At 40.1% G+C, this 23,300-nt stretch overlaps 1 protein-coding gene across 3 annotated transcripts in view; it reads right to left on the bottom strand.

Moving 5' to 3' along the window:
- The window catches only part of NSMAF (neutral sphingomyelinase activation associated factor), a 42,694-nt gene extending 25,952 nt beyond the window's left edge, over positions 1 to 16,742 (bottom strand). The window contains exons 1-12 of one of the 3 annotated variants that reach the window (XR_006414041.1): positions 16,562 to 16,742; positions 8,014 to 8,103; positions 7,836 to 7,914; positions 7,687 to 7,733; positions 7,568 to 7,604; positions 6,108 to 6,158; positions 4,937 to 5,008; positions 3,831 to 3,878; positions 3,672 to 3,724; positions 2,933 to 3,062; positions 1,492 to 1,563; positions 1,105 to 1,213 (exon numbers count right to left, since the gene is read on the bottom strand). Coding sequence is in view for 1 of the 3 variants with exons in the window: in XM_044423738.1 (XP_044279673.1) it covers positions 1,105 to 1,213; positions 1,492 to 1,563; positions 2,933 to 3,062; positions 3,672 to 3,724; positions 3,831 to 3,878; positions 4,937 to 5,008; positions 6,108 to 6,158; positions 7,568 to 7,604; positions 7,687 to 7,733; positions 7,836 to 7,914; positions 8,014 to 8,103; positions 16,562 to 16,728 (955 nt within the window). In the remaining 2 variants the exon portion in view is untranslated. The remainder of the gene's footprint in view (positions 1 to 1,104; positions 1,214 to 1,491; positions 1,564 to 2,932; positions 3,063 to 3,671; positions 3,725 to 3,830; positions 3,879 to 4,936; positions 5,009 to 6,107; positions 6,159 to 7,567; positions 7,605 to 7,686; positions 7,734 to 7,835; positions 7,915 to 8,013; positions 8,104 to 16,561) is intronic. The other 2 variants (XR_006414040.1, XM_044423738.1) reach the window with 2 other exon arrangements.
- Between the last annotated feature and the right edge of the window lie 6,558 nt (positions 16,743 to 23,300).

The following is a 23,300-nucleotide window of genomic DNA, read 5'->3' as shown; positions in this document are numbered from 1 at the left end:
ACTGAACAGGCTGAACTGAGACAGACTATTCCTTGGCTACCAAGTGTAGAAGTGGATGAAATTATTTCCCATGAATTCACTATACAGTCTTGCCCTATTCTATATACAGAACACATGTCTATGAATGGAAAAAAGAAGAAAAATAGAAAATGCCAGTGGAGACCCAGGGATTCTCTCCCACTTTTTTGCCCAAGTACCTTCAAAACAGCCATAAATGGAAACTGCAGGAAGTACAGAGTGAGGGAGAAAGGAAGGCATAAAGTGAGAGACAGAAATTCTCAGTGGCACAAGGGCATAAAAGTGCCTGCTCAAGTTTGGCATTCTAAGCATACTAAGTCCTCACTGGGTTGTGTTGAACTTTCTCCTAGATCTTCAAGGATGGTTTGCATTTTTGCAAACCGCAGGGATTCCCAACCCTTGCAGTTACCTTGTGTGTGCACTGGGGGATGGGGGCGGTCTGCTGGTGCTGTTTTGAATATGTAAGTAGAAGTGACCACATGAGGCCCCTTCTCAGCCCCTCAGAAGACCCTACACTGCCAAAATTTGTAATATAAACGACTCACTGATTTGCTGCCGAATCACTCAGATGCTTCACCGTCAAGCTTTCAAGCTAAATTTGGCCACTGGAGCATTCTGTAGTGTTTTGTCATGGAAAAATCAGTGAGAAATCTGCAGGGGATTTGCTGCCAAATTCCATGCAGAGTTGGCAGAGGAAGTGCAGCTCTTAGAGGGTAAATGCAGCCACCGGTCCTCCTAAAATTGCCCAACTCTGACATGAGCAGTGGCACTTACAGCCTGTATGTTTGGGATAAAAGGAATATGATTAAACTGCATCTAAATACAATGTTATATATCTGACTAATTCTAAGCATCTAATTGCTTTCTTCTGTTTATCCTATAAATTACTGCTTTAAGGTGCTGAGAATGTTCTATAAGGCAAAAGGCAACTCCTATTCTGGTCAATGCTAATTTCATTGTGACTCAGTATTTATACCAGAATATACTTCTAGCTTGCCCTCAGGTGTTTGAAAGTAAGAAACAGATTTATTTTTTTCCTTAAACAACACAATTTGCAAAAAAAAAGGAGAGAGAGTTTATTTAAACCTAAATATGTTGCCACGTAGAAATAGATATTATCACGGTCCTGGGTGTCGTAGAACTTCAAATAGATATCCGAACAGAGATCATTCTCAGTGCAAAATACTTCTAGACCCTTGGAAATTAAAAAGGGAGATAAAAGCAACATGTAAAATTCACTGGCTAGTTTTGCTATTCAGGATACAAACAGAGCAGTTTTTGTATCCTGATTGTTGCTGCTGTCTTCACATTACCAGTGGTTCTCACATTAGCAGCATGGCAGTAGCCATTCATACTGCATCAATAGTATAAAGGAGGAAGAAAAACAGGAATTTTATAGGAATTTCAGCAGGCAAGTTTAAACCATGTAGCACTTTGGTGGTTCCAAGAGACAAAATCAAATTATCACCTTACCAAGGGCAATAAGCCATGTCTTCTTTTATAGATGCGCTTGACACTATGAAGCATTACTTGAACCACAGGCTTCTGTTGGGCAAAGGAAAAAGAACAACATGTTTATTTTATTTATTAGATTTTTAAGCTCAGCCCACTAGCCACATGGTTCCCTAGGTGGATTACAGACAATAATCAATGACAGTCAATTTATGAATTGCTGACATTAATAGAAATTTCCAAACAATACAGTTTGAAATCATTGTTATACCATATATTGTTACTAAATTATGAAATACCAGAACAGGATATGGTATCTCTGGCTTCCCTGCTCATTACAAAAGTCGCAACTTCCCTGCAGGGTCTAAGTTTTACTTGCAAGTGATGACTTGCTACATTTTTAAATCAAACCATATCAGCATGGCCATGGCAGCATTAGTAATGACTCAGTCACCAGCATGCATTCCAAGAACGGCTGACCAAAAAATGACTGGATAGACAAGCTGGTTGTAAGCTTGGGGGAATCTATCCTATGACTAAGTTGTTGCCAACTGCTTACACAATACAGAGATCTGTGAATCTGACATTAGAAACCCACCCCCAAAAATGAAATCAACTGGATCAAATGGCCAAAGTGAGAAGTTCACTACAGATACTGAAGATGATGATGACATAACCATGACTCTTCATAAAAAGATGACTATTATGTTGTTATATAGTTTGCTACTATCCTGTCAAGATCCCTGGACTTCAGTGATTAACCAAGAAAGCTGAGAACCCCCACAGAACTATAAACTCTGCTATGTAAGAGCCCTGCTGGAACAGCCTATTAGTCCAGCATTCTGTCCTCATGGTGACCAATCAAATGGCTACAGGGAAACCCACATTTAGATAAAAGAGCAACAGCAGCTTCCTGCTCATGTTTTTCAGCTACTGACAAGCAGAGGCACATGGCTTCTGAATCTAAGCATGGCAGCCATCATGACCAGCAGTCACTGACTGGGTCATGCAGGCCATTCTAATTACTAGAACATCTGGAAATAGACATTGTAAGGGGGAGAACATGAAAAATACTTCAACTGCTAACTCAAGTCAAAGAAATGTAGAGGTACAGGGCTGCCAAAATATTCAGGCATGTAGTGGAGAGGGAGGAAATTTTTAGTAGCTGCCTGTGATGAAGAAGTACTATCTACTTGGCATGAAAGTGGATTCTCCCAGATTGGAAACTATAAATATGTACAATGACCTCTTTTATTTCAGTATTATTGCAATAATGTGCAATTCCTCATATATGAAAGTAGCATGACGGCCTTGCCAAATTTTCATAGAAATTAGGTGAAAAAATTACAAATAAGTTTGAATGCAGTCCAAATCCGAGTGATGGATGACATTTTAGACAGCAATTTGTTTATGGTTCAAGAAGCAGAAGAGGGGGAGGAAAATTTAACTCCAAATTACTTACAGGATATCCATTAAGAGGTTGGAAATACAAGTTTGTATCAGTGATGCACACATGTCCTGGATTCGTCACCAAAGGAGTAACCATTTCAGCTTTACATTCCATATGCAGTATTTCTGAAACATTCTGAAATCTACAGAACAAACAAACTGCTCAATACAGGCCGTAACTTCACGTTAGATAGTTTCTCATCCTGTTGTAAACACAATACTTGCTTCACATTTATAAATATACTTTAGAAAGGCAACAGTCATGTCAATTTTCTATTTCTTGTCCATATATAGTTTGATTCCATCATTCATTATAGCCTGCAAACACTGCTCAGCACAGCACAGCACAAAGTCTAGTTAGTTGAAAAATGGCACTTTGCAAAGAGGTTCAGCCCAAGTTAGAGGCAGGTGAGAAACTCCATGCTACAGGAAAGAACATTGTTCCATTTCATCCCAGAAGGAAGAAACCTTAAAACATCATAGGTATCTTAAAATCTAACTTTTGCCAAGTTTGGATAGCCTCTGTGACTCCAGAATTCAATAGTGAGTAATCTGTAAATGTGTAAAACCTGAAAAATCTTGAAATTGGCTAGAGCAAATCTGATAACTGTTCGGGGTAGCATTAAAGGAAGTGGACAGATTATATAGGTTGCTATTGATAATTCATTGATTTATATCTGTCTAAATATGCCATTACTATTTACAGGAAAAAGTAAGAGTGTGTATGTGTGTAAAATACTTAAGAAACAAACCTGTTCTTATCAAATGTTGTCCTGGCCAAACGCGATTGCAATATAGCAGTTATCTAATTTGGAAAAAAAAGAATAAACAGTGCTTATGATTTCTAAGATTAACTTGATCACTACAAGAAATTATGTTCCATTAGTATTGTGTCCACAATGTATATTTACCATAGCAGCCTGGTCTCCCAGCTTGTCCAGGTGAGATGCCCTGTACAACTGTTAAAATAAAAGCAAGCAGATTAAGTTTAGTATCTCTTAGATATGTTCCTAAGGTCCTTAAAGATCCACAGAAATAGGCTAGACTTCTATCAGAAGTACCACAGCCTTCACCAGATCCATTTCCACTAGCACACCTGCATCACTATGAAATGCGTGCCTACACATCCACAGGAGTCAGAAGTCACTGTGCTTCACAGTTTTTAAAATTACATTCAGATCCTTCCTTTACTCTCACTCTTACAAAGAATCCAGGGTGACTTGCATGCCCTTCCACCTCTTCATCTTATCATCACAACAATCCTATAAAGCATGTAAGGCTGAGAATCAGTGGGCTGGTGGTTTACACCATGAAAATCAATTATTAATTTAATTTAAAGTTTTTATATGCCATCCCAATACTAAAAGTTTCTGGACAGCTTACAAGAGCTGTAGCCTGTGCTGTGAGCCACTGGAGAGTTGTTTTCCCATTCAGCAAGCCATGCTTCCCAAGTGGAAACACAACAAAACACATCCAGCCAGCAATCATGGAAATCATTTCCAGCATGCACTGTGATTTGAAAAACCTACAGTAGATTAGTTCGTGCAAACCAGATCAACAACTGGCCCAAAGCCACTCAGTGAACTTAATAAATGAGTAGGGACCAGAATCCAAATCTCTTCAGTCCCAGTCCAACAGTTCAACCACTATGCCACTCTCAGGTTAGCAGCAATGCTTATTTGCTCCTAAAACTGTTGAGCAGCTTTATCTTTCAGAATTTATTAGAAATGATAAGAGACCCTGCCATACATTAAAGCTTTTCCCATGCAAAATGCCATGCACAGGAAGCATCCCTGCAGGCCTATGGCCAGTGGCTGAGCAGCATGTTTTTAACACTGGACTTTGAAAAAAATAAGGCAGTCCAATTTTTGCTGAAAGAGAAGAACTTGCATTCTGAATATAAAACTGCTCCAGCTATTGACTTTAAAATTTTGACCATGAAAAGATTTATTATCCTCTGTATATGCCAAGATCATGTGCTACTGCCACCTGCAATTCGGCTGAACCACAGTTTCACCTGGTGAATGGTATGAACAACATCTTCAACCTTCTCAGCAACATCCAGCTGAAATATGTATTCATTTTGACCCTAGGAAAAGGAGAGAAAGCAATTAAAACTAGACTGAAATCGAAGGATCACAATTACCCAGCCCACATTAAAAGCCACAGCTTAAAATATGGAAGGAATCCAATTTAGTGATGCAGAAGAGTTTTTAATGAAAAAGATCCCTGGTTCAATCTCTGGCATCACCAGGCATGGTTGGGCAAGATGTCTGTAAAAACCTGTAAAGCTGCTGGCTGTTGTTTTACATTGTATTATAGAATACTGTTGAATCAGGAGTTGTCATTATGCACAAACCATGCATTATGGTTTAATCATGAAATGTTAACCATGACCAGCACTAGAGTTCACAACTCAACAAGAAATGGTGGGATAATGATCTAATGCAGGACTCACATGTAATGACAACTTATGATTCAATGACAACCCATAATAAACCTGGTTTGTCATTATATGAAAACCCATGCTAAACACATGTGCACTAGCAAGTGACACAATCATGCCTAACTAGGCATCATCCCTGTTGTGTCATCTGTAATATCTTACAGATGGCGCAGCCATCTGAGGGCTTTTTTAAAAAGAAATTTAAATCACTTTAGTGTACATTTTTAAATGTACAGAAAGAACAGGAAGTACCTTATACAGCATTAAAGTTCTCTACGAACCATCTGAAGACTTTGAACTGTTCTTAGAAATTGCAAACAAGTTATGTCAATGGATTACGCATTATATGCACATATATTTATTGACAAGTAATATTGCTTTGCCAGTGTAAATGTTTCATTCAATATTAAAACAGCTTTCGGTTTTACAGAGACAAGGATGCACAGAATTGTACATTAGCTTTTCACTGCAAGTCACTGCCTGCAGCAAATGACAATGTTAGCAGTACCACTTTGAACCAAGAAAGATCTGTTCCTACATCTGTAAATCTCACTATTGGCAAATTATGCCATAAATCATTTGGGCACTGACTTTCCACAATTCAGGCACTGTGATAAAACAGCTGATTTAATGTAACTCTACTTTCTTCTAATTGCTTTTCATGTTCAGGATATATGGCAATAAATTAAATTAAGCTGTTTTTCTTGGAAATATATATATACACACACACATACACACTCACTCTTTCTGTTTTGAAGGGTGCAATGATGTTTTGCTCCTTAATGAGAAAAGCCTAAAAAAGGATAGTTTATTAATAGAATGTTGCAGTAACAGGTTTTTGCTGATTTTAGAGGTGTACGAGAGCTTATACATCCTGAGAAGGTAGATAATATTTATTTATTTATTTATTTAAAACATTTCTATGCTGCACCCATCGCCGAAGCCTTGGGGCCGCTCACAAGAAAAACAAATAAACAAAGCATAGAACATGCAAGCAGATGTATGTAATAAGAAGTAAGCATTAGTAAGGCTATAGCTACTCATCCCATTTTCACAGGTATTTCTACTCAGTGACTCCCTTTTTGTATCACAGTCAGTTTAACCTATTCCTGACTCATTCTCCTCTATTCTCTAATCTAATTCCAATCTGTTGATTTTTTCTATTTCTGTTGTCTGAAATGCACACCCTGCTTCTTTCATTTTAAAGGTATATCTAAGACAGAGTTCATAAATTAGAATTAAAAATTTAAAACAGGTTTTTAATCATGGTTTGGAGCAAAAGTAACTTAGCAGAAACTGCTTTTCCCTTGGAAAAAGGAACTTAATTTATTTATCAATTTATGTATCAAGTTCAAAGAGACTGAAGTTAGACTAACTTAGTCTAGGCTCAACTACATGTCTTCAATTTCCAGTTTAAGCATCTATTTTGTTAATAAATAACATCTAGTTTTCTTGTCCTTACTTCTACCTTGGGTTCACTGTCTCTGTACAACAAAGAGGTAATAAAAGTAAACGAAACACTTTTATCTTTCACTATTGTTTTTACTTCTAACATTCTTTAAAAACTGTAGGTGCGTACTATTCAAAATGAAAGCAATAAAAACACATAATTGAACGGGAATAGCATTGTCATATATTAAAAGAAAAAGAAAAGGATGATTAGTGTTTCTTCATTTATGAAAAAAATATTCTGCTATGTTACATATACAATTTTTAGAAGTGTTAAGTTCATTGATCATGGTTACTTTAAAGAAAAAGTAGCACTGAGGTCCTTACACAGCTATGGGCCAAATCTAGATCAGAATTCAAATCCTGGTTTGCCTCTTACCAAATGTCACCCCTTTCATGAGGTTATTTGCTTCCAAAGGGACTATCTGTAGTAAATTCAGAGCAAGTTACTAAACGATGTAGGAAATAATTTGGATCTGAAATATATTCCAAATATAGGACATTCAAAATAAATATATTATGTCTACAATAAAATTTCGAGTTTGGCTCATAGAGTTCCTTCACAATGAAATGTCACACCATTTCCCCCTTTTTTGGTTTTGCAAGTATTCTAATATTATGAAACTTCCAATTACTACATTAACTGCAATTCATGAACTTCTGAATGATAACACACATACTTTTGTCTTTTTAAGAGCAACATGCTGCTTATTAAAAATAAATAAATACAACTGTGGAATGCCCACCACTTACCTGACTGGATAAAAGAGCAATCTGTCCAGGGTTACCTCTAAAACAGAGATTTGAAAACCAGTTATCACACAAATGAAACACAAAGGGGGAAAATACTTAAAACATTCAAGATCACATACCCTTCATCTTCTGGGGCTTCTATTTTAATGCAGTCTCTCAATAGGATCTATGTGAATAGATATAAACACACATCGTTTTCTTTCTCTCCTTCTTTCTTTCTAATTTAAGGAGACTAAAATACCCTGACACCTGTTACAATACAGCTTACCTTAATAACAGGGTGGTTTATTTCATCAGGTTCAAATATCACTGATTTTGAGCAGATTTTTAATGATCCTCTGATTTTCCTAAGAGGACAGAAGATAGTTAAAATTATTGCAAAATTTTAAGTAGATGCAACATCATATTATCTGCTGTTTCTCCATTTTATGGAAGTGGTATTATACCTTTTTTCTCTGCCAGCCTTGTTACAAATGCAATTAACAGTATGCTGCTCAAAGAAGTATTCTTCCAGATTAAGAAGCAACAAGGAAAACCTGAAACAATAAAAGGAAAACCACTTTCAACACCAGGCAAAGGAATCCAACAGTGGTGAAGTCATTAGTACAAACAGAGAGCTAGTGAGCATCTACTTTTCTTCTTCTATCTCACCTGGTTCAGAGTGAGAAGGAGGGGAACAAGCAGGATGCAACAGTGAAAAGGGAAAGGAAGTCCGGGGGTTCTGGGCAGTGAGCTCCCCCTCGGGTGTGGGCCCTTGGCAGGTGCTCAGCTGTGCCTACTTTTGCTCCTTTCCCAGCACACCCTTTCTGTACCTACAGATGCTTTAGTGCTTTCCTGGCTTTTGTGCACCCCCACAAAGTTTAAATACTTTCCCCAAAGCATAGTTACTGGCAATAAAAGCTTTAAGCTACAATATATTGGCACTTTTGTATTTTGGCACCACTCCCTTTGATTTTGACCCCAATTACAACTGTTCCTAAAAGGTTCTTCAAAACTGAGTTCAAGTATGCATCTGAAGTCTTTCTAAAATCATTCATCAACGCATAGACTAGCAGAGTTGGAAGGGGCCATGAAGGCCACTGGGTCCAACGCCCAGCATGGTCACCTTACAACCTGAAAGAAGTTCCCTAACCTGCATGATCCAAATTCTACAGAAAATTTGTGTTGCAATTTAAGTGAAATCCTGAGGTTCTCCCAATTTTTAAGGACAGGTTTACTATGTAAGAAATAAGTATTCTATATTTAAATTTTAATATTAGTTTTGGATTAATTTATGTTGACTCAGCTGTACCTGAGGAGAACATTTTCGAAAACTGTGAGCCTCTTCACTGCTAGAGGGTGCCAGTTTTATTACCAAGTTTGACTATGCACAAAGGCACAGCTTGTCTCAGCCAATGTACTTCAGGCTTCAGCCCCAAAGAACATTGGAGTTGGCTATTCTAACTAATATATGAACATGCTTAGCCTATGCATAAAGAAGTTGCTGCTTTCTCCCACCTATTCTACGGCAGCCTGCCCAACCTGGTGCTCTCCAGATGCACTGGAGTTCAACTCTCACAGTTGCCTGGGGGAATCTGAAAGTTTTAGTCCAACATACCTAGAAGGCACCTGCATGGGGAAGAATGTTCTATGGTCTTGTAGGAGGAGAAAACTACAGTCCCTTTACCCTTTTAAAATCTATACACAGGTCACAGTTGTACGAGTTTTTCTCTGCTTAATAAACTGAGATGCATGCAAGACTTGGGACTGTGCATGCAGCCTCTTCCAATCTCCTTTCATGATGTGCACCAATCCCATCAGGAAAACTCCAATGAACCATCATTTCCCATTTCATCCAAATCAGAAAATTAATGCCAGCTTCAGTGCAAGTAAGTATCTTAATTCTTAAAGCAAACCTTGATTTAAGATCCAGACTTCTTCTGAAGCTGGTAATACTGGCTTCCCGCTTTGGATGAAATGGGACCATGGTCAATTGGAGACTCGCAAGTCTGATTGCTTTGTGCCACTAAAGACGGTCCTGAAGACGGTCCGGATACTTCAGATGGTGCAAAATAGAGCTGCCAGGTTGCTGACAGGGACTGGGCATTGTGCTCATATAACCCCAGTCCTCCGTCAGCTTCACTGGCTCCCCATTGAAGTCCAGGCCCAATTCAAGGTGCTGGTGATTACCTATAAAGCCCTAAACGGCTTGGGACCTGGGTATCTGAAGGAGCGCCTTTGTCCATACTTGCCCTCCCGCCCTCTAAGATCGGTGGCAGAGGTCCTTCTCCGGGAACCGTCCGTGAAAGATATTAGGAGGGTGAATACCCAGAGGAGGGCCTTCTCTGCGGTGGCGCCCCACTTATGGAATACGCTCCCCAGAGAGGTCTAATTGTTAAATTATTTATTGGTTTTATTTACTGCCTGAATGTGTCCAATTTTTATATTTTTGTATTGTTATTTATTTGCTGGAAGCCGCCCCGAGGCTTATGCGAATGGGGCGGAATACAAGTATCCCAAATAAATGAATAAATAAATAAAGAGAGCAGGGAAGAGGCTATGTGGCTGGCAAAAGATCCATGCCTATCTCAGCTTATCAAGCAGTTATCTGATTGTCTGGCTATATCCAGCCCCTTCATACATATCACAGTCAGTACCAGAATATGTCAAGCTGTCTGCTGATAACTTTTGGTAAAAGAACAAGGAAAACATCTTTGCAAGCGGCCTCTCAGAAGCCTTTCTGTTAACATGACAGTGTTCCAGCCTGAAGCTGAGGGTTATTCACAACAAGCTTGGTAACAAATCGCTTCTCTTAAAATGTCTGTTTTACCATCAGGGCTGGCCCAGGAGCATTTGTTGCTACCCACACACTCCCATCAGTGTCCATGCTCAGTGTCCATGACGGGTCAGGTCACCCTAGCACCCAAGGCAGCCACGATCATCTGTCCTTCCCTGCCAGGAAAAATACAACACATGGCACAGTCCTAGGCATGCCCACTCAGAAGTAACACCACTGAAATCAGTGAGGCTTATGCTCAGGTATGTGGGGATTTTGAGAGAGTTAAAGAGTTAATCATTTGTTGCTCTTGCAGAACACCTTCACTCTGGGCTGCTGCTACATACCTTTTTTTTCATTCATACCACTATAAGTAAAAACAAGCAAATATCATTTAAAAACCACACAGATAAACAGGGAAGTTCAGATTTCATTATCAATAAAGGTATCTTCATCTACCACCAAGTCAGAAGCCACGATGGGCTAGGATCATGGTTTTTGAACACCCACTAGAGTATGAATGCCTGACTTTGAAAGAAACTGCTCCCAAGTTCCTCATTTAGCCCAAACCAGCAGAATGTTCTAGCTGATTGCCCACTGTCATCATCACCGCTTATTCTGTATCCTACCTGTAAGCCCACGCAAAGCCTCCAAAACAACTCAGAACTTAAGAACAATCTGACATTATGAAAGAAAATGTTAAAGAAAGTATCAGGTCAACAACAGAGAAAAATTGATTTGAAAATATGTCAAGGCTTGAACAAACAAAACAGCTAAATGAAACATTAAATAAGTATTGATTAAATGCTGTCCTATGTTTACGTAAACAAATGTTTTTAGCTGGCATCAAAAGCTTAACAGTATTCACCCAAATTTTGCACACTGAGCTGAAGAGGAGGTTCTCAGGTTTCATTCTCATTATACACCCATCTGATCCAGGAAAGGAGTATATCCTTCATAGCTATGAATGTAGTGTAGATACCTACTGGGGAATCCAAGAGTTTAAGAAAAAGGAATTTACTATCAGATAGTGATAAGATTAAGAGTTGTGCTACACGCTCAATATTCTGGCACAAGTCTTTACTAACTTTCTAAGAAATTATCTTTTCACCTATGGGAGTTCTTTCATGCAGTTATTCTTTAATTAGACTGAGTAATTACAGATAGTCCTCTAGCATTCCTTTGAGAACTACAGCAAGATCCAATATGGTATGAACAGAAAGCAGTTCATATAGCATCTCTTCTTCCCTTCTCTCCTCCTGTACCAGCCCCACACACAAGAAACCTCTCCGGCACATTAAGAGGTCTACTGAACATTACAGGCTGTGTTACGTATACAGGTCTGAAGTAGAACAGTGTAATTGTCCAGTTTTTGGCAGAGCACTCTTCCACTGCTTGTGCAAGGTTTGTAATTTTGGATGTAAAAAAAATATAGTTAACATTAAACATAGTTTGTTGGCATAGATGGGGGTGGGAAACATTGGGCATAGAGGTCAAATCTGGCTGTTTGGAGTCCCCCAGACAACCACATGCCCTTACCCTGGCCCCTTCCTCCAGCAACCCCCGCCCCCCTGGCAAAACAAATGGTTTGGTTTCTTGGATTCTGTGCAGTTCTTTCCCCCCCATTCTAATGGCCGACATGCCCCTTTTAAAGCTCAGTTACTGGAATTAAGAGCTTTAAATTGCATTTGCTGGAATGTGCTTTATTCTCAGATCCTTTGTTTGTGGCTATGCTTCCTGCTGGCATGTGGCCCTGGAGAACATCTCCAAAATTGAATATAGCCCTTGAGCTGAAAGAAGTTCCCCATTCCAGTTTACCAAAACTAGAAATGACACCTCCAAACTTCTTTGCAGCCATGCCTGAGAAGGGAATTACTGGGAAACATACGAGCGCAGATCCCATCTAGGCTTGCTTCTGTCATATTAGACTAGGATTTTAGCATGATGTCCAAATACAGCTGTTGCATGATCTTGATTTTGAAATAAATGGCACTACACCTGAGATTCCAAACATGCATCCAGGAAGAATGAAGGCTGCTAATTTCTTTCCAAAAAGAACACACAAGTAGTTAAGCTTTCTGAACAGGAACCAAAGCAGCATGCAATACACAGACCAATGCTGATCTTGCTACATGATACTAAAGACCTAACTTCACCCCTGCCTGAGCACACTCAGGTCAACCATTGGTAATTGAAGCCATAAAGGGAACGTTCACTACTGAACAACTATCACTGAACAAAAGTGACAGCCTCTTTATGCTCACAATTTCTCTCAATGAAATGTTTCCTTATCACTTATATCATTATATAAAAACTGAGTATTGCATATGATGGATACATTAATGTAAAGGCTTTCAAATTAGGCCCTTTAACAAAAGAACAACTACTGTAGCGAAATAAAGTGGCATGATATATCCATCAAGTGGTACTACTTACTTTTAGAGATTTTGCAGCAGTTAAATAAACCTTTAGGAAAACACTTAAAGGGATTCCAAATTAGCCCAATGGGAGCTGAGCATGCTCAGTGGCCACAGAATACTGGGAAGAGGAAATAGAAAATATTGATGGAAAGAAACGGAACAGCATATTCTTGGAAGAGGACAAGGCTGGCCCTCTGGAACCCTGCCTGAGCATTGCAACAATTAGATGGGACAAGCGAAATTAAGTACACCTACAATACTCCAATCTTTGGACAAATGGTGGGTTGCACGGCACTGAGTAAAGCTTCCTGGAGAATCCTTCAGTATTGAAAGGCAGGGTTAAAAAAATAAAACACATTTAAAACCAGGAATGCCTTTCCAACTATAAGTTGCCAACAATATTTTTAAGCAGTAATGTGAAGTAGACAACTGATTTAAGGCGAAGGGGTACCATGCCCCATTAACAGTATAGCAACATGTTTTTGTGGATTTTCATGCAAAGGTTAATCAGACTAAATGACACCAGACCAATGTGAATGACCCTATCAATGAAGCAGGCTTAACTGGAGGCAGTGTTTAGCAAGCCCTCATCCAAAACCCACATTTGCATCAACTGGTTGAGTTCACTTGGTGGCCTTAGGAAAAACCCTACCCCTCAGGCCAAACAGCTCCACCTCTGCTTTACTGGGTTGTTGTAAGGATTACCACTTTAATAAAAATGACACTTTTTGAATATTTGAAATACACTGTATAAATAATAATTTTAATGATACCCTGAAAACCTGATCAGAGGCTCTCCGATTCCTACATTCTAACCAGTCCCAAGAAATGTAGGATTATAATAATAAACAGCTAAATGTTGTCAGGCTTCATTTATAAAATGTTTCCATTTAAAAACTCAGAACTACCAAGAATAGTGTTTTGATCTTTCTACAACAAGACATTACTCTGTTTTCATTCTTCATTTAAAGGGATTACAATCTTTGAAATGGCACTTTGCCAGTTAGGGGTGGGTAGTTTAAAGTCTGTTTTTCTTTCCAGGTGGGTGCAGCCAATTATCTATACAAAAAAGTATAGAGAGTCCTGATAAATTGGAAGTATCCAAATCACTTCCTTTTAGCTGAAACCAACTTCAGTTGTTTCCACTGTCTCATTCCCATGTGATAGTCTTTAGAAGGGTGAGAAGCTAGTGACTTTTGTGTTACCAATGCACCAGAGATGCCTTTGCATTGGAAACAGTATTTGTAAAATATTCGCATGTGACCAGTGCATTTCCCTCCTTCCTAGAGCTACTAGCATATGACTGCACAGAAAACCAGGGGGATTACAGAAGAGTGCCCTACAAAAACTGAACTGTACAGGAGACTATTCATAAAGGCACTCTTTATGTCTGGGTTGTAGGGAGGGGAAGCAATCCACAGTAAATCCTGCACTAAGGGCCAAACTGCAGAGATGCTATTTGCACTGCAAGGAATCCTGTACAGTCCCCACTATGCTTTTTGCCAGCCTGCAAAGCAAATACCAGCTTCAGAGAAGATATTTCCTCTGAATCAAAGCAGGGCAGGAAGAAGTTAAGATTCCCCTCTTGACTGCTATTATGATCTTGATAACTATTAAATTCCCCTCCACACACACAGAGGTATTTCCATTCTTGTTTTAAAGCTAGCTCATAAACTGCAAGATGCTGTTTAACTTTTACTTTCTAAGAGGTGTGTGGTAGAGTTTAAGGCAGCCGGGATGGTTCAGTGGAGCTTATTCCCTGGCAAGTGGAAACAGGATTGGAACCTTAAGTGATTTTCTATACATAAGTTCAAACTGGAAAGATGGGGGAAGAGCTAACTGGAAATGTGAATGAGTTGGTTTTTTAGAAAGCAAACACAAAGAAATGGCGTGTCTTTGCATGTAGAAAGCAAGTTCTAGGAATTAAGCTTCTTTAGTAAGATGTGAAAAGTTTGTATAGATCCCTGAGAACCTAAATGTCAGTGAAGATCAAAGTGGGATAAAAATAAATAGATGCAGAAAATTAAAACATCAGATTTTCCCCATTTTGCTTAGTTGCTAGGGAGAAAATGAAACAGGAAAAAAAAGGAAGCTGGGACTTTCAGGCCCTCATCTGACACTACCACACACCCAGGAGAAGAAAGTTGTGTGAACAGGTAATGGTTACCAGTTAAGACTCTGATGCTGATATTTTGATCAAACTGGACAAGCAAAGTTTTAGCCTTGGTATTCCAGAGCTCTAAAATGGGAACACAGTAACGAATGCAGGGCTCCTTTTTACCCAGCCTTGTCTTGAGAATTCTTTGACATAGATTCAATCACAATACTGATAATACTTGATTCACTTAATGCTTCATTCCTGGGTATTTCCTGTCTGTAAAATAATGATTTCTACTCTAACTTTGGTGTCTATGTAAAACTCTGCCAAGTGCAGCTTGGTCAGTCTGAGTTATTCTGCAGCATTGCTATAAGCCTGGTATGTGTTTGGGCTCATTATGGAGCCCTGCCCACTCCAAACCTCATGGGTTCATCCTATTTTTCCCTGCATGCTGTGGAGAAGGTACTAGTGCAGTGTTTTGTCCAGTGAGCACACCAGTGTAATGCAGTAACTCACACACTGCAAGTGTTTATTTTCAGAAGTTTCTTAAATGATTATTACATCACACAAAGAGTGCTGCAGTCCCTGGGAGTAGACCTACTGAACTCAATGAAACTTACCTCTAAGTAGATACATAGGATTGCTCTGTGCAGTACTGACAATAGTAGGTTATGTCATGGTGATCCTAATCAGTTTACAATTTCCTTGTATCTTTTGCATCAAGCCAAATTCCCGTTTCCAAGTGAGCCTTAATCCTAAATAAGAAGCAACCTACTGGCCCACTATGCAAAAGAGGTAGTGGCAGAGCCCAAATACAAATTAAACTTCACAATCAAAGAACAGCGCAAACACTGGTCCAGTCAACATATGCAGCTGAAAACTTCCCTTGAAGTCACTTTACCTTCCCAGCCCTATTTAGGCTATACAAAAATAACACAAGGTAGACATGAATGCGCACAGACAGCAATGATGGGCAACAACAGATTAGAAAGCGATTGTTACAGGATGTGCGATGGCAAAGGAACAAGCATGAAATCTACGTGTGTTCACTTGGAAGTAAGGGCCAAACCAGACATTACTTTAAACGTATGTCCAGCAGTTACATCTTTTTCCTCTTCCTTCATGTTTACCCCAGCACTGAGGCCCCGATCCGGGGCAGGGCAGATAGCGAAAAAGTTTACTCTTTTAATCCGAAAAGGCTGAAAATAAACAGGAAGACATGGCGACCTACTTGGTCTTAAATCCCATGGAATTCAAGCGGTTTTTAGGCCGACGTAAAGACTTTGGGGGGATTAGAGCTGCGCAGAGCCTTTAAGAAGTGAGACTGCTCCGCAGTGCCCCCCAAGCAAGCAGGCGCCGCTCGACTTCCGCGTTACGGGATCGCGTTGACGGCGGTGCAAAACAGAAGGGCACCGCGACGAGCCAAAAGAATTTGGAGAAGACGCGGACGCTTCCATGGCGCACATTCAAGACCAGCTCTGTCCCGCCTGTCTCGCTTGGCTTGGGGTGCCCCCAGTGCTGGGCCTGATAACCGAAAGATCCAGGGGACTGCCCGCTTCACTTGAGAGCGGCTCGGGTCAGCTTTCGGGCTCAGAGCGCATGCAAACAGAGACGCTCCCTTCCGGAGGCAGGACGACGCCCGGACTCCCCGTCGCCTGCTCGCCCCCAGGACCCCGAATGTGCCGCGGAGCAAGCTCGCCCTGGCGCGCCGCCGCACCCACCTCTCTTTGGGGTAGAGCTGCTGTTCCTGCTGCCTCTTCCGAATAAAGGCCATGGAGCCGACTCGGCTGCGCTTCCGCAGCGCCTCTGCTTTGCAGCGAGCAGGAACTAGCCAGCAGCAGCTGGCGAAGACCTCGCTCACCACCAGGGGCCCCCCAGGAGCAGCCATCCGCCGGCCATTTATAACGCAGAGGCTCCCGCCGCTGGCCCGTTCCGGCCGCCTGCCGGCCGGTTGGGATCGCGTCAAGAGTTGCCACGTGCCCTTGTGCGGGCAGATCTCCGTTTCCGGAAGCAACCTAGGCAGAGATGCCAAAAGGTTCCAGAGATTTTGGAGCCAAAGGGGGCGGGAAGGAGGTATTTTTTAAAAGACCGTGGAAATTTTAGGGGGAAAAAGTAAAAATGCACTATAGCTTGAAAGAAACTTTGTTACTTTAGAAAAGTAAAATATATAATCTATAATTTGCCTTGGCATAAAGTACTGTGTCATATCAAAAGTACAGTTTATTCAGACAAGAATTACAAACTGAATTTACCTCTTTAATTTGTGCAGGTAGTTGGGTTCATGGATGTGTCCTGAGTTGTACAAAACTTTTGGTTTTGCCAGTTTATGACGAGCGGGCAAAACCAATTTTTTAAAAAGTAAAACATCAATGTTAATAAAACAATGCAAACCATGTTTCATGATGTTTTTTCCTCCATTGTGTCAAGCAGACATAAAGCACCTATTCCCATAAAAAGAAATGAGGAAAAAAGTAGGATGGGGTGTTGAAACAAGGTAATTACTTTTATAATGCTTTATAACTACTTCTGTTCATCTAGATGTTTTAGAGGGTGTCTAGAGTCAGGAAGTTGTTAAGAAGCAAGCTTAACCCATGCACATCGTATTACATCCATTATAATTTCTCACACTGCTCAGCAAATACTTTACTGCCAGCGTACCTTGCCCTCTTGCAGCTGGTATGGAAAGAACTGGGACCAAAAGGAAATGTTTTGGTAGATGGGGTAGAGAGGGAACTGGAGAGGCCAGTATGCAAGCTATTCTCAGTCTCTTCCATCTTTCTTCTCTGAAGTACAAGTTCTGAATGAGCGAAACACCCAACTTGTAAAATATGCAGGGCAGGAAGCTGGGGAGGAAAAGAACATCTCCAAGTGTTCATTCTGCCTGGCATGGAATGATCAGAAATCTCTGTATTTGGAAGCTTCTCATCATTGAATGTGCAATGTAATGTTTTAGGATTGCATCCTTAAAATCCTTAAGCAGTTCACATTAAAGAACTGTTTGTTCTTTGTTTTGGCCATGGCTACATTTGAGAAACATTCCTGTGCCCCACCAAAAAATGACTATCATGAGGGTTGCAACAAAATTGACCAAAGATACAGTTTTCAGCACTGTCCAAGCTGCCACTAAGAAAGTACATTTGTTTGTGGGAGGGGTAAAGCACGCCCACTTGGTGGGCCTCAAGAAAAGGACGCGCTGTGGTTGCAGTCACCATGTTGCCTACCCCTGCTATAGAAGAACCCGGGAGCAAAGGACAGGCCTGTGGGGCAAAGGAAGGGTGCTGCTTGCAGGATGTGTCTCCTACCTCTTCTTCCTTGCTTGCACCCTTGACTGAGTGGGTAGCTCCTGAGATTGGGAACAGCCATCACAGTCCTGCCTTGTTGTGCTAACTGGGGACAGGTCATTTAAATAAACAAAGGCAGCAACTGTTTTCCTGCTTGTTCTGGCCATCAAGTTAGGCCTATCCCTGCCACCCTTTGGGGCAGGTCTGGGCAACACATAGCCCATGGTCTGCATGCAGGCCCTGCTGCTGTGCTGCTGAAAGGCACTGCGGTGCCTCCCAAATATATGACTTGCAACTGAACATTGGTGGCAACAAGCTACAGAATGTGGCAATGACCCACTCTAGCTTGGTTTCATGTTAGAAATTGCTTTTTTGCCTGCCACCACCGACACAGCCACTTTGAGGAAAGAGGTTTGGCGAGGGAACAGATAAACCTATGCCTTGCCTGTGTTGGAGCCTGCCCACTGGAGGCAGGCAGAGGTGGTGCAGCAGCAGTGTGCTACAATGGAGGGGTCCACCCAACCTCAAACCTCAGTGGAGACACCTCTCCCATGCTGGTGATGACTGTTCTTCATGGGTAGGAAGTCAGGGAGCAGTGCTGGTTGATCTTGCAGGGGGTTGAGGCATTTGCTATTGTATGCAGTGTTGGCTCTTGGGTGTCCATTCATGGTTTCTGGTAAAGGAATACACATATTCAGGAATCGACTTTATATTTTTATATGCACATGCTCAGGACTCTCACTATATACACACACACACATATACTTATCTTATTGAACTCCCTTCTTTCTACCCCCACAAATAGCACTTTTTGTGCCACAGTAAAATATTTTGCACCTTCAGTGTCGAGTATCATGGGTACATCAAGTGGTAACAATGCCAATTAATTAAATTTCAGTTCCTGGTTGTAATACAACAAAAGGTATTACATTATTAAAAATGGCATCCAGTCAATGTACAAGATAAAGGCCCTCTTAAATTGAATGATCTGTGCAAGCACAGCAGCATGGGAGTAAACTAGCCTCCCTTAAGATGGACTTTGGCAGCCTGAGACTGGCCACAGAAAAGGTCTTTTCTTGAATAACATCTTTCAAGGCCAGAAATAATCTTTATTCTGTATTTTATGATGTTGTAAGCCGCCCCGAGGTTTCGGCAAGGGGCGGCATAGAAATGTTATAATAATAATAATAAAAAATAATATTCCTGTTGCTCTGGTTTTTAATATTTTTGATGTAGTCACTTACTTGTGCAGGTCATTTGGGGTTGGCGTTGTGCAATCCTTGGAGCTCAACATCAGTAATTAGCTCCTTGCATTGTAACTGAACCAGATCTGTCAGGGACAAAAATTCACTTGCAGACATCAGCAATTAATTACAGTCAATAATGGGTAGAAGCCTATTTTAAAGTATGACCTATGCAAGCTTAGAAAGAGAAAATAAAAAAGACCTGCAACTCCCCATATGCCCAAGGCAGCTAACTGATGCATGCTGGAAGTTGTAGTTCTTTTTTTCTGTCCCAGCTTTCATTGAACTGAATTCTTAGTCATTCATATTTAACTTACATGCCATTGATTTCAGTGAATCTACTCTGAACCCAATCCATCATCAACATCATTATTATACTTTATCAAATAATAACAGAAATTAATCAATACAACATACATAAAATATGCAATACAACTAAAAAGAAAGAAATTATAAAATTAAAATTATACTAAAATATAAAAAACAGTATATCCAGGACCATTGGATACATGTTATATTGTTTACTCTTCCAAGAGTTTCCATCTCCCTTCCAAAATTGCAATGAATCTTGTGAAAGTGCAAAGCCTTGCCCTTTTATTAATAGTACTGTTTATTAACAGCCCCCAAATATCTCCAAAATTATTCTTATTTATCAGACCTTTTTATTTTAATATCACAAGTTAACTTATCATTAATAGACAGATTCCAAACTTCTTTGTACCAGTTCCTCAATATTTTACTTTTCAGTCCTTTGCTATAATTAGCCTAACAGGTGTTAATACTCTGAAGTCAATCCTATGTAAGATAGATCTTAGGCATCTTAGGAATCAGGAGACAAAATTTGTCTGATGCATTTTGTTCCCCCTAAATTGACCTCATGATCTTTTTCTAACTCAGGGACATACTAATTATGACATGAGCAATCCATGACTGGATCTCCCCAATTTTAAAAAAATCTAAGACTTAAAAATAAATGGGGTTCTCATACTGAACTAGGGCTGTGGTCTTAGAAGCGACTTTTTAAAACCAAACCAAACCACCTTCCCTAGTTTAACACATTCTCAGTATCATAGCTGTTTGTCTGCCTCCTTCTATGGCTTAAAGCAGATATTGACCTGCCTCACATATCAACCCTGAGAATGGATTGTTGCTGATCATGGATTGCTAAGTGTGGACTCTGCACTATGATTTAACTATGGCATGCTAACCACAAACAACCCTCAGTTCAGAGCCAAACAACCACCCATGAGTCTTTTCCTTGAGTGTTCATGCTTAGCAGTCCATATTTAAACCATAGAGCAGGATATACACATAATGACAACTCACACTTCAACAACAAACCATACTCTGCATTGCCATTATATGCAAACACAGCAAAGAATGGAGAATTAAATTGGGAAAAGTGCCTGGCAAACCCTGCCCTACAGCAACACTGTTGTCTCGGTCCAGTTTGTGCTTTGTGCTGTGACTTTGACAAAGTAGGAGAGCCATTAATATATTTTGTATAACATCTGGATTGGCCGTCTCAATTGATGAAGATTAGGTGAGGCTCATTGCAAGGGTTTCTTGATTCATAACACATGCTGCAAATCTAGATATTTTGTCCTAATAGTAAGTGCCATTGAACTCAATAGGACTTACTTCTGAGTAGGCCTTGTAGCCACTGTGTTATACGACAGAGTTGCAGTTTTCCAGGAAAGAGTCACAGACATGAAGTGCAAAGATGTAGGCCAGTGGCTTGCTTAAAAATACTTAGGTCACAATCCCAAATTTACTTATGATCAAGTTTCATGAAACTTAGTGGAATTTGTTTCTTAATTCACCAGCATAGGATTGTCCCCTTAGTGAATTAAAGACATAGGCAAACTTACTGATTCACAACTTGGTCTCATAGCCACTATGCTAAACCAGTTATCACAACATACTTTAGCTTCCAAAACAAAGAATGTCAAAAGTGTCCTTGGCAAGCCACTGCCCTTCCTTGGCTTTCCATCTGCAATATGGAGAAAATAGATCAAACCACACTGAACTGTTGTAAGAATTATAATTAAATAATGGTTGTGAAGCTTTTTGAAGACTGTGTCCAAAGCACACTAATATTAGCAAAAGCAGAGAGACATGGTATTTTAAAAGGTGGTAGTGGGATGCAGGCAAAGCAGTCTCTCATCTTTGCTCAGAAATGCCTGGGATGGCTGATGGGGAATACTTCCAATTGCAACATTTGTTAGAATCCAGGTTTGGCTCTGCAACATTTTCAGTTTCTCAATCTCCTAAGACATTGGAAACACTTATTGAGGCTGATCAGTTGCATTGACCAACAAATATGTCTATAACTATAATTGATGAATAGATATGATATACTGGGTGAAATGGAACAGATAATTGGAATATCCTGTTTGGTCCAAGCAAGTGGGATACTTCTTTGAGTTGGTCCACTGGTACCTGAAGTTTCAGTGGACTTCAGATAGAATAGTAGTAATGATTTTTTTAATCATATGTTTTGGAAATGTTCACCCAAAAATGTCTCCTTTTAGTTAGAAGCCATAATATGGATAAACTTTGAATTGAAACACTGTTTTATATTTTTTGATGTACACGTGCTTTTAAATTATCTACCTGTTTCTTGGACGTTCAAACTTGTCCAACAAAAATGAATTTCCTTTGCCCTTTTGACAGCTAGAAGATTGATATTACAACCATGGAAAGATAAAATATCACTTTGTATAATCCATTTAAAAAGATTGAAGATTTAACAATGCTTTCATTGTGTGAGGAGGTGCCACACAGACACCACTCTTAAATGGGCATATAGATCAATATTGGGTCTTCCTTTGCTGAGACTTATATATGAAACTTCATATATAAATATATCCATGTATGCTGAAACTCATGCATTTGGATTGATGCCATTATTTGGATATTTACATATCAACATTGCTTAATTTCAGGGCTTCTTCCTTGCTTCTTTTTTCTTGGTTTTGTGGCTCATTTGTTTCATTTTATTTTGTTTTGGTGAAAGTCACAATAAAGATAATAAAATGAAATGAAATAAAGTAAAACCATGATTGGACATATGATACTTTTAGCAGAGAATTTCCTGATTGGGGCAGAGGCCTTAGGAGAAGCTGGCAAGCTGGCCATATATGCTGGCCAGAAGCTGGCCGTATATGCCCAGCCGCCCCTTGAGATCGGCGGGGGAGGCCCTTCTCCGGGAACCCTCCGTGAAAGAAATTAGGAGGGTGGGTACTCGGAGGAGGGCTTTCTCTGCGGTGGCGCCTAAGTTATGGAACGCGCTCCCCAGAGAGGTCCGCCTGGCGCTGTCGTTATTTGTTTTTCGGCGCCAGGCGAAGACCTTTTTATTCAAGCGGCATTTTAACTGTTAATATTATTGGATTTTATCTGGCCAGGGCGGCTTATTTTATACTGTATTTTTGTATTTTTAATTTAATATTTATATTTTTAATTTATATTATAATTATTTTAACTTAGTGTTGTAAGCCGCCCCGAGGCTTCGGCAAATGGGGCGGCATAAAAATGTTTTAATAAATAAATAAATAAATAAAGGAAGAGGGAGACCCACTGCTCTCACATAGGCCGTACCTTTCCTGCACTATGGTCTCAATGCTAAATTCTTACTCGCCTTGGCCAAACATTTGAGATCAGAATGTTGAAGGACCACCTCCTCTCCCATGAGCCTACCCACTAATAGTAATAGCTTTGTGCTCAAATGCCTTGCTTCATATTCCACCACTGTGAGATCCATTTGGCTGGGTTGTAAATGAAGCCATTCTCTGCTACAGAGTCCTGATGGTGAACTTCCCTCACAAGACAGGTTCAGTTCAGTTGCCCCCTCTCTAAACTCCAAATTCCTCATATTGGAGGAGCAGGTGGCATGGTTCTTTGCACCTCAGCTGCAGCAGGGTAGGCAGAAGAAG

The sequence above is a fragment of the Varanus komodoensis genome, unplaced genomic scaffold (assembly GCF_004798865.1).
Source record: "Varanus komodoensis strain SLA01 unplaced genomic scaffold, ASM479886v1 scaffold14_1, whole genome shotgun sequence".
Lineage (NCBI taxonomy): Eukaryota > Metazoa > Chordata > Lepidosauria > Squamata > Varanidae > Varanus > Varanus komodoensis.
Note: the sequence above shows the minus strand (reverse complement) of the source record. Positions and strands in the feature narration are given on the sequence as shown.